Here is an 18,177-nt window from a genome sequence, read left to right on the forward strand (position 1 = left end):
AGTTGCCTTTCCTCCCTACATCTTAAATGCCAAAAGAGAGATGGCAGCCAGCATCAAGTAATTTAAGTGGACTCAAAGTTAAATTTTTTGGTTTTATTTATTTATTTATTTATTTATTTATTTATTTATTTATTCAAATATCTAATTAAATATTCATATTAAGTATTATATTTATATAGACTTAGACTTATACACACATATAAATTTATTTATTTATTTATTTATTCAGTTATTTATTTATCTATTTAAAATTAAAACTGGTGTTCTGGAACACCTTCAGCCGCTCCAAATCGAACAGAAATATTGTGAATTTTTTTTTTCCTGTACATACCCACAATGCAGAGAATCCTAAACACACATTTATAGACTCAAGAAACAGCACAACAAGGAACACTTGGGCCAGGAAACATTTCCAGGTGAGGATATTCCCCCCAGCTACCTGGCAGCTGCTGAAAGTGTTTCTTGAATTTGCAGCTGTGGATGTCTCTTGTGAAATTAATATCTTTGCTCCAGTGACCAAGAACCATAGACATTGTTGCTTAACCTCTCATTTTGCTGGCTGAAAACCAAACAATATTTATCTTTGGCAGCACCCACTGGACTGTTTTGCCAGTGCTACAGAATTAAGTCACTTTTCCTTTTCATTCTGAAGGCCAGCAAAAGGAAAACTGGGCCTTCACAGCTTTATTCTTGCAAAATATTAAAACCCAGAAGTGCACGCTTCAGAAATATTTAATATTTTCATTAGTTTGGGGGGTTTTTTTTGGTTTTTTGGTGGGGTTTTTTTGTGTGTGTGTGTGTGTGGTTTTTTTTTTTTTTTTATCAGATTTGTTATTCATAGGGGGTTTTTAAGTATTTTTTCAGGTTTTCGTGGTTTTTTTCAGGTTTCAGCATTATCCCAGGTGTTTCAGGACATCTGGAGGAATCATTTCTAGACGTCCTAGTGGATGCCAGGGTTTTGGATCTTATTCTCTTGTATCCTTAACATACAAGCACAAGAGAGTTTGAGAATCTTTTCCAGCTGAATGTCCTTTTGAAAGGAGGGGAGCACACAGGTGGGAGGACAGTGCAAAATATTTGCAGCTTCTCATGAAGGGAAGAAAACCTGGGGAGAGGTAAAAAATTTATCATTTTGGCTGAAATTAAAATTAACTGAGAAATTTATAGGTGCTTGACAGCTGCAGAAGTTTGAAGTGAGCACAGAGAGGTTGGATCCTGGGCCATGGTCCTGGATTTTTTTTTTCCTGGGATTTGCTGCTTGCTCTGCCATGGAAGAGCAGGGAACTGCTCTGTGTCCCTCCCTGAGCTGAAAACAAATCTCTTATCCCCAGAAGAGCGAGTCAGAAAATGGTTTCTTACAAAATTTCATTTTAAAAAATTGAACAAATGATAAACAAATGCTAGAATTTATTTATAAAGAATTACAAAGAAAGAAATCAGCTGAAGTCCAAATATTTGTTTCTGAATTCAGAGCGCGTAAGGAAAATCTGAGTTGTAGTGGAGGTGCTATTTATAGCTTTTATGTTCAGAGTTTATAGTAGAAATGAGTTTATAATGGAAAGTATGTCAGGTTATGAGTGTGCCAGTGCTCTTTTTCCAACAAAATCTAATTTGGGACATTTAAACAGAGGTGTTTGGAGTGGAGGACTAGCATCAAAAGCTCTTTTTTTTTTTTTCTTTTCTGATGACCAATGTGAAATCCTTCATAAAATATGTGTGCCAGTCCTTTTATAGTAACAATGAAGGGAATCTCTGGGGTTTTAAATAGCATCAGACTTTAGAGGCTTTGAAATAGAGGCCACCCAGCACCCAAGACAAAAAACTGTGAGGGAAGGAGCCACAGCACATCCTCAGTTCCTCTGATTTGGGCTTTCCCCTTTTGCTCTCACTCCACAATGAGAACTGAGGTCCCAATCAGATGCCCAAAATTTGTTCTTCTCCACTCCCCCCCAGCTCCTCACCCACATTCTTGGAGTAAAAAAAAGAAAATCCCCAACAACCTTATTTTGTTGCCACAACTTCTGTCCCCTTCCCATGGCAGGGAAGGTATCGCATTTCTGTAATTGGTTTTGCCTGCAGCACATCTGAGACGCTGTGACTCCCTGAGACTGAAATGCCTCTGCCTTTAGGGCAGGGATTGTCCCACCCGGACACCAGCAAAGATCAAAGCCAAATGCCTCAAGTTAGCCTGGAAGCAGGAGGAAAATGGTCCCTTACTCTGGGTTTGTGCAAAACAGAGCCATGGCTGCATCTCAGAAGATGTGTCGTGTAAATCTGAGACTAAAACAGCAGGGCTCAGTGGGCATTAATTCTATCTGGTGTAATCTTTTGGTGGCACTCTGGAGGTGAGAAATTTATCTTCACTGAATGCAGGGTTTTTTATATGCATGTTTCTGTGTCTGTGTCACATCTAATTAGAGCAATGACCTCATTTTTGGGGAAGACATTTCTACTGTCTACAGCCTTTTCAGTGAGATTAGACCAATAAAAAGCTCATCAATTATATTCACGCCTTTCAGATTATCTCGTTTTGATGCTAGGAAACTGCTCTTTAAATGGTATCCATTCCTCAAATTGACCAAAAGACAGGAATATTTTCCATGATTCCATTCACGTACCAGCTAATGGAAATCCTATTTTCCAATCTTCTGCTGTCAGTGACATTTTCTTTACTACTTTTTGCTGTATTAAGAGCTGTGGCCCCTAAAATGAGCAGATACTCTCCCCTTGGATGTGCAGCTCCTGTGAGAATGTTGGAATGCCTGTTCCACATGGATAACCCACTTTAGGAGCAGATTAACCATCAGCCAGGTTTGAAGGAGGGGTGGGCACGGAGGCTGCACCTGGGGTCTGCTCAAGCCCATCCTGTGAGGTTCCAGTCCCAGAGAACAGGAGGTTAATAGTTTATAAATAAGTACTCACTTTCTGCCTTTCTACCCACAGCAGCTGCATGAGCAGTCATTCTTTCTTCAGAACAGATAATAACACATATTGGTGCTTCAAGAGTGAAAAGCAGAGGGAAATTATTTTTATTGCAGTTTTCATGTTGGATAATTTCCCTCTTTGCCCCCACTGGAAATCTCTAGAGAGAGGAAGAGCAAATTCCTGAGCACTGGTTATTCTAACCAGCTTTTACTGGTGCAGTCATGTCAATCAAAAATATATCTTGCTTTATCAGTGTGTTATCAACAACCAAAGCTGGGATGGCCAACCACACATGTGTAAAATACAGATAAACACTTTTTCTACAATAAGCATTCATTTTGCTAATTAGTAGTATACAATTGGCAGGTTGTTTATTATTATTATTATTATTATTATCATCATCATCATAATCATCATCATCATTATCCTTATCATTATTATTACTTATATATTATTATAATAGATTAATGTTATAGAATACTGTTATGTTTATTATTATTAATAATAATAACTAATACTTAATATAATAATATAATAATATACACATGAATCTATATTATCTTTAAATATAATAATAAATTCTTATATATTATGTTATAACATATTAATATATTATATAATTATATATTTATATAATGTGAAATATATATAATATAATATAATATAATATATATAAAATATAATTTAATATAATACAATATATATTTTATATTATATTAGATTAGTACTAATAAAAACTAATAATAAATATAATAATATAATAAAATAGATATAAATATATAAATAGATACAATAATAAAATAATTTCCCTCTCTTTTTCACTCTTGAAGCACCAATATATGTTATTATCTGCTCTGAAGAAAGAATGACTACTAATTCAACTGCTACCAATTATGCTCTTTGAGGGTTTTTTCCCCCCCTCTACACCAGGACTAACCTGTCAGCATCTCCCTACCCATCTAGCTAAACCAACAAACCCTCTCTAGTGTCTATTAAACTTAATTAGGGATTAGCACAGCTCCCAGTTCTGTCAGGCAGCCCTCAGGCTGGGAGGTGGAGCTGTGCTGGGCTTGGTCTTTTGAGGCCTGCTCGGGACAGGTTTGGGCATTTGGGGCTGTTTTATTTAAGCCCTGCTTTGTGACTCTTTAAAAACCCTGGAGAGCAGCATTCAGAGTGCAAAACCCGACACCTGGGTGGAAGGGAATCTGTGCCTTTGGCCCCTGAGGAAGAAACGAGGCTGAGCTGACCCCACAAGATTTAAGCTCCTGGTAAGTGAGAGATCCTAGAACAGGGATCCCGTGCCCCATGTGCACTTCTTGTAGCTTGGGAGATTTATGTGTGTCGCTGAGATGAAAGCTGGCCTAAGCAGGAGTCAGTACCTCAAGGTAATTTATTTGATAATTTATGGGCCTGGTAGAAAATCACAACCCTAACGTCTCAAAGCAGCAAGGGAATTACAAGCTTTGATGATGCACAGATCCCTCATGGTCAGACAAATACCTGAGGTAGGGGATGCTGCGTGGGGCGTGGAGAAAAACAACTTTTCCATGACTGTGGAGCATCTGGGAAGAAATGAGCAGAAATATCAGCTTTTCAGGGAAATCCTCAGCAGATCCTCCTGCTCTCCCCTCTTTCCTTTGGGGCTACAGCCCCTGCCATTAGCACACCAAAAGGAAAACCAATCCTTTTCCCAAGAGCAGCACACTGGGGCAGGGATTCTCCTGTCAGGCAGTTTTGGAGATCCATTGTTTCTACTGCTTTTGGGTTCTTCACCCCAGGCCACAGTTCTAGCATCCCTGCTTGCAGTCAGTGGAGCTTATAATGTGAATTTTCTCCTTGTGTCTGGTGCAGGTGTTTGGTGCGAAAGCTCAGTGAAGCTTTGGTAACTGTAAAAAAAAATAGAAATAGAGAATGTCTATCATGCATCAAGGCAAAAGTCATCCTTGCCCTGTCTCCAGTGATCCCCTGTAATTGTTTGAGGATAGAATATCTATTCCAAAAAAATACAGGCAGGAGGAGTGCAGACCTTCTGTCCTGTGCATGTTTGTGAGAGATCCCTGTCTGTTGTAGGGATGTCACCCTCCAGAGTGGGACAATCCCTGCCCCAGGAGGGTGAGGGTGTGGGTTGGAGGTGTTCAAAAGCCCTGGCAGGTGCTTTTGGAGAACCAGGAATGATGTCTGTGAAGCTGAAAAACAGCCTGCATAGTCTTGAGGACATGAAAGCCCAGACAAAAGCCTGGAGTTTATTCTGGATTGTTGTAGAACTGCTGATCCCTGTAATTAACTAAGTTTGGAGGAACTTGCAGGAAAAAAAAAAAAAAAGTAAGTGAATCCTATCCGTTTGCCATTAATTTAATCTTTGAAACACAACTCTTTTTCAGCCTACTAACGTGGGCATTCTTGTTGACTAAGCAAGCATATAACCTCATCTGGCTTAAACCAAATCAATACGATTTCCTTGTTAATTGAGTTTCCCTGTTCAGAGATTGTCAAGAAAACCTGCTGTTGGGTTGATGTTTTGGTTTGGCTTGCTTTTGTTTTGTTTTTGTTTATTTTTTTTACTGAAATCTGCACAGGTTTACTTTATCTTCAGGACTGACCACAAGCCAGCAGATATTGCTGGCAGACAAAAATAAGTCTCAAGCCAGTCCATTTACCAATTACATCAATGTTTTTTTTAAAAATGTCTTCTGTTTCATGTCACAGCTCTGCAAATTAAACCCCATCCTTGGACTTTGGTTCTCTCAAACTCTGTGTATGCTAAACACAGTTCTCTCCTGTTTGTGGATTTCCGCGCATTATTTCTCCAAATATATGTCATTTTTCTCTTCAGAATGGGTTTCCTAGGCACAGACTCTTCAGTCATGCCTTCCTACATCTGAACACATCTGAATGTAAAATATGATGCACTTTTTTTAATTGTACAAGGTGCACTGAACTGCCTGCTCTGCAAGCCTTTATGCTTACACGGCTTCGGAGGTTTTTATTTGCCATGGTATGTTCTGCATCATGATTTTATCAAGCAGTTGCAAATTGTCCAGTTAATCCTCTGCTTTGCGTTTTGTCCGATTTGCTCAGACCATTGTGGTTTTCCATTATGTCAGGGTGGTTTGTTCAGGGGAGTTCCTGCATTTTTTTCTTATTTTTTTTTTCATGTTACACCTTTGATTTACAAGCACGTGCTTGTAAATCAAATTATCGAATTATCTTTATTTTCACAACTTAATTCCCTGAGCCACTCTTTGAGGTCCAGAGTGGAAACAGAGCTGCCATTTTTCCTTTCTTTCTGCTGCACCTCTGGGATGCGAGGGTGGAAAATTCACATTTTTGCGCATAACCACTGCAGCAAGCAGGCAGAAACCTCCTGCATGACCAAGCACTTCAGCAGCCAAGCCATTTGAGCCAGCCACAAGTGCCTCCATTTCATTTGCAGATATTTAATGATCCTTATCAGGGGGAGCAGAGCTGCTGCTTAAAGCAGAGAGTTCACTTAGGAAGTTATTGGAGTTAGACGCCGTGAGAGAAGCCGGGTGATGAGAAAGGTGCTTTGCTGGCAGTGCTGAGAGTTACTGGGAGAAGGTTTGTAGGATCAATGGGAATCTCTGTCTGAATGGTCTGGATTCTGTCATTAAGAGCATCAGCCAGGAGAGAGAGCTTGGACCTGCCATGAGGGGGAAAGAATAAAATTCTGCCTGAATTAGGAATCGATTGACCTCCTTATATTGAGGTTTTTACCAAAAATCAGGCATACAAGAAGGAAAAAAAGGGATCCCCTATGTCATAACCTAGTCCTCTCCTATCCACATTCCCCTTCATCCGAGACAGTTTCTCATAGAGCAGGCAAATTGTGATTTAAAATTAGCTGTCTTTCTTTCCTCCACCCTAAAATGTCTTCATGAAGGCTGTGAAGTTTTTCTACTGCTTAAAATTATATCATTTCCAGCTTAAACTTATTTATGGCCCCACCAGTTCTGTTCCCAAGTCTTTGCTGAAATACCCTTTAGCTTCTCTGGCATTTGCTCTCTGACGTATTTATAGAGAGCAGTTATATCCTTACTGAGGTGTGTTTTGCCAGACTAACCAAGTCGAGCTCTTTTGGCCTCCTTTTATAAATGGATTTTCCTTTTATAAGCAGGTTTTCCTTCCCTCTGGTTGCAGCCATAAACCCTTGCCTTGTCCTGTTCCAAGCCACCCCCTCCCCATCCCAGGAACTTGGGCATTCTGCCTCAGGGTGCTGCCAGTGGCTGGGAGAGGGAGGAGAGGTTGCCGAGGTGGTGCTGAAACCCAGTGGCCACTCCAGCTCTCTGATGCTCCCCATTGCCAAACATTCCATCTTCTTTTCCAGCACCTCTGGAGGCCAGGCAGCCAACCACCCACTAATTCTGCTGCCACATTGCTGATTCCCTTCCCTGGGCTCCTCTGGTGATGCTCTGAGGCAAAAAGTTCTGAGGTTTAGCACAGCTAAATCACCCATGTTTCTGAAAATTCTTTGCCTCCTTAAACCCAGTCCCTTTCGTCTCTATCCCAAGTGATAATTCCTGATGCTGAGTCACCGCCAATGTTCTGGTGCTTTCCTTTTCAAGTCCTTATCTAGACACTTTTTCACTTTATCAGAACTTTTCTGGTGTCATCTGCCTCTCGTGAAGCTTTTCTCCACTGCTGGCCCATTTACTGTTCACGTGTCACGAACAATATATTTGTTTATTTATTATTAAATTCCCTCACAGGGGTATTTCTGCAGCACTGTCAGTTTGCAGCATCAGTTTTCAAATTATTGTCCTTTCCTCTTGAGCCCAGTAAATCCTTCCCTATTTCTTTTTAGTGTTGCTGTTGACTTCTTTAGTTCAAAGTGCAGAACTGCAGTCTTTCTTGTCTGTATCTGCAACTGCAGATATAGACAGTCTGGGCCTTTGAAGAAATAATAATTTCTGTCATCTCTCTCACATCTGACTGACCAAGGATGGCTGTGTAAATCTCTGTTATCATTGCTGTAAACCAGTAAAGAACTTTTTTTTTTTTTTTTTCCTTTTAAATAAATGAGTCATGCATTTCTGGACCCAAAACAAAAAGTGGTTTTCAGACCATAGTTTGAATTTGGTGTTTTCTTGCTATTGTTGATTCTTTTGTAAATCAAACACCCCCTCAAAAAAAAAAAAAAAAGGTGTATAGGTGTATTCATAATACTGAGGTGACACTGTTTACTTTAAAAGTTTGAAAGGCTTGTCTTTATCTGGAAATATTTTCTTACAAACATCCACAGTCTTACAATTGTTTATTATTTGTTTTCAGCTGAATTTAGCTAACAAGACTTAAACTAAACAATCATATGACTCATGTGTTTTTCCAGTGTTCTCAGGCCTAAGACGCTGCAATGAAAAGATACTTAAGAAAAGCAGGGAAGGGGAGGAAATGGTACAAGTGGACATCTGAATGTTCTCCTATGTGTAAACATATGGTCAGCTATCACATCAGACCTCAGCATGTGCAAATATGTGGGGTTTTTTTAGTGGTGGGCTCATGAAAAACTCCAAATCTGTTCTAGGTGCTGATAAAGTCTCATTGCAGCAATGTTGCAGCTCCTTCTAACCCTAAAAATATTCATTTCCACAGTTTTTGAGCAGCAAAAAAACATCATCACGGTGTCACCAAAAGGGAGTTTAGGAAAGAAAATTAATCCTCCCCACCCTTTCCACCTTCCCCCCGTGAAGGGTTGAACTCATGTCCCCCCAAAGCCTGAACCCATGGCCTGACCCCGAGACCTCCCCTGTCTGCAAAGCAACTGATCTCAGTGGAAAGTATGTTTTGCCATCGACTGCAGATTAATTCAATTATGGAAATTGCTGGAGGAGTTGTGCTTTCACAAGTGATCCCCATATGGCTTTGATCTGGCTGCACCCCCAGCCAATTCCCCACCAGCAAATACCCACAGAGAACTCCAGAATATTTGCAGTGAGGAGCAGATGTTTGATGAAAGCACTGCTGTTGTAAAATTAAAGTGTTTGCCTTCTCAGAAGCAGTGGTTCAACTGGGACTTGCATTGGCAACGTGGAAATATTTCCAAATCTTCAACGTGAAAGGATGCAGGGCATTGTACCGTGGGTATTACTTCTTCATGAAAATGAGTGGCTTCTTAAAGTCATTCCCAATGACATTGAGAGTGCAGACAGTGCAGTTCTCAGACCACAAGACAAAAAAATAAAATAAAAAATAAAGAGGGAGGACAGGACTGAGTTCTCATGGTTGGCTGGACAAGGAGCCCTGTTTTATGCTCTGCAGCAGGACCCACGACAAAAATGTTTTACTGCTAGCAGTTCCTTACAGCAGGCTGGCACCAGCCCCTGCTCAGGAAGTCTGGCAGTGCATCTGTTCTCTCACAGAGTGGTATCCTTGAAGGGTGTCAAGGCACTGCTGATGTTTTTAACTTTTATTTTTAAGTTGCTCGTGCAGCCAGCTTGGCTGGGGGAAAAAGGAATGGGGACTCCACCGCACGAAATGTGGGTCAGAAAGGAGATGCTGCGCCTCCCCTGGAGGGAGCAGAGAGCACCTGGCCCATTTCCAGATCTCAGATCATTGTCATGGCGTGGACGGGTCCCTGACATTCCTATGACTTTTACAATACTTCCCAAGCAAAAAGTCCAGGAGTAAATTTGAAGTGATGATCAGATCACTTGGTTTGAGATGGGTTTGGAAACCAGCTGCCTGCAGTGACACAGAATTTACACCAAGAGTATCAGTAGGTGGCTTACCTGTCTGCTTTTCAATTAATTAATTTTTTGCCATGTTTCCAGAAAAGAAACTTTTCTCTGTCCTTTTTTGAGGGGGTGGATGGGGCTTGTTGGTGTTTGAGGCTCATTGTCTTTTCCACGTGCAATAGCAGTTTTCCTACCAAGGATTGACATATATTTGGTGGGAAGTGGAGAAGGTTTAGATTGTGCAGAAACATCTTTTAGGTCTGGCTCAAAGCCCCATCATAATTTCAGTGGCTGGAAGGGTGTGGGAAGACTCTGGGGGCAGACATGGCATGGGTTGTGGGAGGGATAAGCAACCACTCCCCACAAAAAAACTATTAAATGGAACTACAATTTAGAAAAAAACCTATTTCTTGTCATCCTGGGTGCTGTGCCTGGCAGAATGTAGAGAGTGGTGCTGCTGTGGTGCCTAGTTACCTGAAAATTGATAGTGGGAACTAATCCTAGAGCGTCCCTACTCAAATATCCCAGTCTCATCCTAATTAATTAACATTTCAAAATGTCCACTAGCCTGAATGGGCTTTGAGTAAATTATTTGCCTTTTCACTGCACCAAAAAAACCTCAAAAATTCTGTCTGACCATGTAGAAAAGGTGGGTGGACTGGACTAATTATTCAATTTAAAGCATGAAATCTGGCACAAATGGTTTAGGTACAGAAAGGCAGTTCAAGCTCCCAAAGATAGCAATTATAATGATAACATAATAATAATATTATTATTAATAATATAATCATATTGTAAAGAAGTTAAAAGAACAGTTTGTAAGAAACTGCCTAATGTTATTTGATAGATGAGATTTTTTTTAATCGTCTCAAGAAGACAGGCACCCAGCTTATGTTCACCTTTGGCAGGGGGACAGAGCACTAGAAAATTAAAACATTTATGACCCTATAGAAATCCAAGCATGCAGGAAAGAACAGGGAGAACCAGAAACACCCAAAAACCCTGGCAGAACTTCCCAAGGCCTTGGAGAACTTTTGCAGGGCAGTGGGAAAATATTCCTGCACCAAGAAATCACCCTGAGGAAAAAGTGTGGGTAATTGTACAGGACCTGGGGAGCAGGAAAGCCCTGAGGAGAAGCCAGTTTCGTAAATATGACCAAAAGGCAAAGAAATTGAGGGAGTGAGATCAAGTTTTCTACGGACTCTCACTGACCTCCATGCTTGTGTGCTCAAGAAGAGCTTTTTCCTGAAGAAGATGTCAAAATACAATCTGTCTGGAAAGACAGCTCTCAATTTTTTGAAGACCACTGATTAGTGGAGATTGAAGTAAAAGTGTTCTCTAAAGGAAGGGACTGCAAAAAAAAAAGTCAAATTTTTAACAGAAAAAGGAAATTTTCTGTGTTATCAAAGAACATCCCACTGCCATACTGAAAGCAAAAAAATCCAAATTCCTGAACTAAAAACATGTTTATTCTGTGTTATTACAATAAAATTTAAAAAACCAAAACAACAACAAAAAAAAAAAAAAAAAAAAAAACCACAAAAAAAACTCCAAAAACAAAACCACAAAATAAACAAAACAACCCAAAAAAAGAAAAAATTCTCCAAGAAAAGTCAAGAAATAAAACTAATGGAGGCACTGAGTGAACAGCATTCCTTCCAGGGTAGATCCTAAAGCACAATTGCTTTATCCTTGATTGCATTTAAAACCTAGAGTACGAAATTTTCTACACCACATGACCTTGACTGTACCCTACAAGTAATGACAGAAGTCCTTTCACCCTGTGTTTCTGGGATAAATTCCATATCTGGCGCAAGGTAGGCACTTCAATGGCACATAAAGGCCATTTTCTTTCTCTCTGCGAGCAATTTATCAGCATTCCTCCTGGGAAATTGCTTGGCTTCAGGGCATTCCAGACGTGTTTGGGGTGTCCTGCTGCTTTTGCACTGAGCTCTTCTGCCCAGGGCTGGAGAGCCACGATCACAACCTGTTCTCCAGACAGCAACTGTCTGCCACCTCAGATGGCCCCAAATCCCACACAGCCTCACAAACTGCCTTAAAAACTGAAGTACCAAGGAAGAAGGAGGCATTGGAATGTGACCTTTAAGTCATCCCAATAGAGAATGTAAATATTATCATTCCTATGCCACCAATTTTTCTTTTTTTTTTTTTCGCCACGGCACCAGCAAATTTTATTTTGCAAGAGCAATTTAGCTTGGGCATCAGTCTGCTGGGTCTGTCCTGCCTTGATTCCATCATCCTGGGGGAATTTTATTAGGAGAAACAGTTTATCTTAGCAAAATGAGTGAAAAGCAGAGTCCAGAGCAGGCATTGTAAGGGTAGTCATGGCAAGAAGTGGATTTTCATCAGGTTTGGGGAGCTGGGGTCTCAAGTCTGTAGCTGGAAATGAATGTTTTACTTTTGTCATTGGAGAATAGAAGGTTTCTGGAGGAGATGGAGGTTACTGAAAAAACCAAAAATGAATGGACAAAAGTCATCGTAGGTCAGCCACACACACACCTCCCTTCCACTGACCACGCTGACCAGGTACAAACCAACTGTGACAATAGTCTGGGAGTGGGATGTAAACATTTTGCACAGAGACAAAATAGCTCAGGTGCCCACAATCTGGAGCTGAATTCCACTCTCGTGGTTTGACTCGGCTGCCAAAGCCCAGGGGTTTACACACACAGATAAGATTTGATCTTCAGCAGCCTTGGGACCGAGCAGAAATCTGTTTAATCAGCTGGATTGGAGTGTTCTGCTCCAAGTCACCAGTTTTAAGAAAAGCTGATGAAGGGAGTGTGTGAGTACTGCCTGGACTGGTCCTCTTCGTATTCTGTTACCCACCAGAAGTGCCTAAAGATGAGACACCCTTCATTACTGCTGCTGGCACCATCTCCCTGAAAATACACATATTTTGTTCTGTTATTTCTCTCTGGTTAACACCAGGTCCACAGAGAGGAGCCTGTAAAGGCTTATATTATACAGTAGGTTTGTGCACAGGTGTGAATAATAACAGATTTGGGGTTTATTTCAGCCCCAAATTATCAAGACTGATTTTATTGATTCTGTTCCCTGTTTTAGGTGCCACTGATTCCTTTACTTGCTGAGCCTCAGTGTACTAAATTTAGAGTACTCCACAGAAAGGCAGAAAGTTTTGTTAGGAAGCCTCCTGCCCAAGGAGTTTGGGTTTCTCCTGTGCCATTTTCAGTTCAGGCTTTCACAGGTCTTCCAACTCAGTGAAACAAACATTTGATGCAAGAAATCATCACCTCTTCTCATAAGACCAAAATTAACTCCTGTGAACAAAAAACTTTCCACTTTAAAGGCTTTTAACTACTGCCAGGGAGAGAATATTGAGGTAGGTGGCCCTTGTCCTCACACAGTGGATGTTTGCCTGTTCTGCAGCTAGACAGCAGATGCAAAAGTAAATAAGAAATATGTTATTCCATTCAAAACAGACATTGGTAGTTAATGCTGCTTTTCAGTGCTCTGCCCTTCAGAGAGATCCTTGTCAATTATGCAGCCAAATTGCTTGAAAACATTCTGCAAACTCTCAGATTATTATGTTGAAACACAAAAATTGGTGCTTTACAGCCTTTCAGACATCCCAGTAGTAGATGAATTTAGGCTATGTAAGTACTGAAAAATGGTGATTAATGTCAGAACTTCAAAATGTATCTGAGAATGAGCAGTTCTGGAGAATTTAAACACTGAGTGTACAGTGACCTTGAACACTTCCCTGAGCCATGAGGTTCTCCCTTTAAAACTGCTTCCCAGCTTCTTTATGTGCCTGTCCAGGGAGATAGCAGATTCATAACCTGCAGTAATTGAAACCAGTGTGAATTTCTTGAGTATGACTAATCTTTACCATTCCTTAAAAAAAAAAAAAAAAAAAAAAAAAAAACAAAACAAAAAAAACCCCAACAAACCACCTAGTCCCAGCCAAGACTTTATTAATTTTAATATGAAAACATCCACACCTATCATGTCTCCCCTGAGGTCCTCCCAGGCTGCTGCAGAAATGGAGTCTGACTTCTATTGCTTTGGCTAGAGGATGTGAATTCCTCTGGCTAATTGCCTTTTGGATAACCTACAAAGCACCAGGGGTCAGATTCTTGGCCTGGTAACGTTGCCTTGGCTCAGTGCCCCCGCTCCCATCGTGGGGAATCCCAGGAGGCGAGTGGCACCAGGTCTTCCCTCACATTCCCTGCCTTTTAACAAATCTAAAAATGTCACCATCTTGGGTAAATTCCCCCCCCCAAAAAAAATGTGTGATGGTCTTTAGCCATGTCTGTGATGTGTGGGATTGTCCAGCTGGATGCTGAGGGAAAGGAAATACAGAATTCCAGGTCAGCACTGGCCTGCCTCTCACCCTGCCTGTGTGATGCTATCACATAAACACTCCAAAAATCAGATCATACCTGCCTGGAGGTACAGGTAAACATCCCCAAAAGGTTCATCCTTCATCCTCAAATTATTTGCCCTGGAAATCATCACCAGATGGGGCTGAATGGAGGAGTTTCCCCCATCAGTGCAGGGAAGGAAAGGGAAGCATGTGTGGAGCTCTCCATCCTTACCAGAGGGTGAAATATTCCTCACTCCTCAGCAGAGCCTGTGCACACAGTGCTTGGAATGGATGGGGTTGCTGTCCCCAGGAAAGTCCCTGTGTTTCTTGTCACAGAAAAGGGCAGAACTGTGGCTAGAAGTGAAGTCAAAGCATCAGTGAGCTGCTCAGGCTGATCTGCAGAGCCCCTGTGGGCTTTTCCTCGCTCACAGAGCCCAGAGGTTTTGCCTCCAAGCTGCAGATGGAGATGGGAATAATGTGAGATACTCCCACAGACCTTGCCTTCCCAACCAAAGCTCTTTTGTTAAACAGGCTATGTCTAAATCAATAAAAATAGTTAATAAAAAGGAATTGTCAGAAGTTAGCCAGTAGCCAAAAAGAAAAAAAACCACCCCAGACCCCAAACCTACGGGATTTTGCAGTCTGAGAGGGAACACAGGGTGTGGAGCTTGTGAGGGACAGGGCAGGGTGGTGTCACACCAGTGTGCCCTGCTGTCCCAGGCAGCCAGGCCAGCAGTGACCCCGTGCAGGAGTGATGCCTTGGAGTGGCTGCCTGGAACAGGGGCTGGACAAGATTGAGAGAATGAAGTGGGTATTTATTAAAGGCCTTCAAAAGGTACAACTTGGACTGTCAGAAGCCTTCCAGGGGCTACACCCAAGATGGACAATGGACATGAGTTTTTCACACAATTATAGGTGTGGTCCATTTGCATTTCAGGGGTTAATCCTCCAATTCCAGCTTCAGGTAATGAAGTCATTTACCCCCAGTTTGCCCCCCCCCCCCCCCAATTCACTTTTGTTTATATTTTTGGGGCCTGAGGCTGTCCTTGAATTACAGGCCCAGAGGGATTTTGTCTGACCAAAATGTGAAGATGGTAACTAACACTCTATTTGGAGCTTAGAGTTGTCCACTAATGCAGTACAGGATTTGAAAAGCATAAATATTTAAATCTTAAGGCATCAGAAGGAGCACCCACCTGCCCTGGAGTGACCCTCCCTGAGCCCAGGCTGGGGCTGATGTGCTCTAGAGGGAGCCACATCTGTCCTTGCTGTCCCAGATGGAGGTCACCAGCCTCCCAGGCTTTCCAGGAAAGAGGGAGTGGCTGAGGCTTGAGTTACTGAGCGTGGACCACCTGGGAAAGAGAGTGCAGCCAGCACTTGTCCTCTACCTCTGGGCACTCCACAGGAAGGATTAAGGGATGCTGAGTTGGTTTTGAGCTCCCACCCAAGCTGGCTGTGAAGAAATGGAAGGGCAGGCAAGTAAACGTGCATGTTCTGATATGGAAAAATGGCAATAGGATTTTTTTCAGGCTGTAGCAGAGGTTGGTTCAGGTTACAGCATTCAGATCTGGACTTGAAGCACTCCAGGGTTGGTGCCTGTTTGGGGGTAGGGGACTGCTTTCAGAGCTCACACCTAGACCCTGGTTTTCACTGAGTACTTTGAAAATTTTATTTGTTTCTAGTTCTGACGGAGGAAAAAAAGGAGGAAAGAATCATCTCTGTGCATTTGAGGAAAAAATCATATTAATAATGCCACCACTATTTGATATGGGAGGGGGGAATCCTACTCTCTTTAAAGGCAAAGTTGGGAAATATCCACTTTTTATTTCAAGGAATCAGATTCACAAAAACTACAGCCATAAAACACAACAGCAGCCCAAAACCTCTTGTATTTTATGCCTGCTTTTCTATTTCAGGTCCTCATTTGCCTAATTACTTTTCAGAGGCTGGCAGAGATTTTCCCTGCAGCGCTGAGCTCTGCTGACTGCAGAGACCCTACCTGGCACACTCAGTGAGTGCGTCAGCATTCTAGGTGGAAATGAATGAAAAATCAATCAGGGCAACTGCAGTGGTAGCATATTCAACTCTAACCTACTTTGTGCATGGTTTCAAACATTTCATTGTGTGTTCAGGCATTTTGGTTTTTGTTTTTTTTTTTTTTTTACAATGGTAGGTGGATCTGAAGTAAAATTGATCTTCCTTAGTCAGCCTAATAAATGTTTTGTCATCTCTACTGCTTAGCTCGAGCAAATTTGCCACCCTGACTGCTAAGTTAAGCTGCAGACTTGATTGAAATGCCAAAACCTACAAGAAGATTGTTTTAATCTTGAAAACTTATCACCAGCAGATTGCATCATGCAATGGATGTAGATACAGTGATAGAGCTTTGATTGTTTTAATTGTATTTGCAGAACGGATCTAGAGTAGGTCTGGAAAATCAAAAGTACACCCAAACCTCTTTTGAAACACAGGTACTTCTTATGTGTGGTCTTGCAAGGAACTTGGCTTAGGAATATTGGTCTGTGCACTTTCTATTTTTTTTTTTTTCTTGTTGCATTTCTGCATAGGCAGAGTTAAATATGGATTGCCAGTTCCACTTAGTTAAAGTCCACAGTAATATGGTCCAATATTCATGCCTAAAAAACTAGCAGCTGTTGTGACTTCTGTCATCTGAGTGGGTTCAATACATTAAAAAAAAAAACCAAAAACCTCATAAGATCACTGCTCTAACAAGTTGTGCAGTGCAACTCTGTAAAAGGTTTCCAAAAATTCACAATCCTCTTCGTATGTGATGCCCTTACAGTGAAGAAGAATTCTCTTGGCTGTAAAGATGAAGACTCTGCTTTTTCTGGTGCTGATCTCTGCCTGTGGGGCTGAACCTCACCCGGGCAACTCAAGTCTGGAGCATGAAAGAATTGTTCACATTCAAGGTAAGGAAATAAGTGAGAAAATACCAATATCTTCATATTACTGATGGAAACAGAATAATGTGCTTAATGATCCTTAATTTACTTTTTTTTTCCTAATGCTGTCACACTGTTTTTTAAATACTTGTATTGCTGGTGACCAAATGTTTTTTTTTTTTCTGTTTCATTATTATTTCTCCTAAGAAAAGTCAAAGAAAGAAAGTTGCACTGTTTTACAGCACTTAGTCACAACCTTGCAAAGGTTAGTGAGTAAAGTACAGCAAGATTTAGGACAAAGAGAAAAAGCATGCATCCTAAAGTAATAAACAACTGCAGTGGGTTGAAATACTTCAGTTTATTGTAGAATAGATTTGATTTTAAGAGGTCTGCCATACACAGTTCTCCACAGCACAGATATTTCTTGCTGTGGTTCATTTAAAAAGGCTCAGCACATCGGAGATCAAAACTGGGCAATGTAAACCAGTAAAAAGAAAATGTAACTTACCCTGAAAGAAATGTGCTTTTCCTCATACCTTTAATTCACACTAAATATTATCCCGGCCTTCTGCAGAATCCTGTTTGGTTCATGTTTGAGTCCCAGAGATTATAGCTGTGGCAGGATTTGAGCCTGCAGCACAATGCAGCTGTTTTTCCAGTCCCAGCTTCAGTCGTTGAGGGTTATCCTGCATAAGAAGAATCAGGGGGTTTCTGCAGTAAGGACAGGCAGAATGAACAGGGATTCTCCTGCTTTCACCCCTACCTTCCTTGCGCCTGGCTAAAAATTAATTTTGCAAAATTAAGAAATGCAGAATTACCGCCCCTCCTCTCTCTGTCTCTCTCTCTCACTCCCTCTCTCTCTCTCTTTTTAAAGTTTGATTTATTTCTCTCAACAGCCAGAAAATCGTGCTGTTTGTGTAAATGTGAGTTACCAAGCTAGAGCAGGGTACCAGGAAGGGCTGAACGTTCAGGAGTTCACAGGAGAGCCACAGAAGTTAAAGGCACCCTGTGCCTATTAAAACAGGGATTGTCAAGGTCAGGCAAGGAGTAGCAGACAGCTGCTCTCCCTCTGAGGAGGCTCAGGATGAAGGTCAAATGAATGTGTTAGCAAATGCAAAATGAGGATCTATCACTGAGATGATGAGCCCGTGTTTCCCAGGGCAAATTTCAAATCAGACATCGATGTCTAATAAACATAAATTTTGCCTTCCCTTGTATAATGCAGCTTTTTGTCTCTGAGCTTGACTTCTTTTGGAAAATGAAATTAGTGTGATATCCGGCACTTCAGTGTAATTCAGGAGTCATA

At 41.3% G+C, this 18,177-nt stretch overlaps 1 protein-coding gene across 2 annotated transcripts in view; it reads left to right on the forward strand.

Annotated features, from left to right (window-relative positions):
- Positions 1-18,177, forward strand: part of HAPLN1 (hyaluronan and proteoglycan link protein 1) — a 63,618-nt gene that overhangs the window by 12,274 nt on the left and 33,167 nt on the right. For both annotated transcript variants that reach the window (XM_038125833.1, XM_038125832.1), the window contains exon 2: positions 16,772-16,898. In XM_038125833.1, the coding sequence (XP_037981761.1) occupies positions 16,799-16,898 (100 nt within the window). In that variant the 5' untranslated portion in view covers positions 16,772-16,798. The remainder of the gene's footprint in view (positions 1-16,771; positions 16,899-18,177) is intronic.

Source organism: Motacilla alba, chromosome Z (genome assembly GCF_015832195.1).
Source record: "Motacilla alba alba isolate MOTALB_02 chromosome Z, Motacilla_alba_V1.0_pri, whole genome shotgun sequence".
Lineage (NCBI taxonomy): Eukaryota > Metazoa > Chordata > Aves > Passeriformes > Motacillidae > Motacilla > Motacilla alba.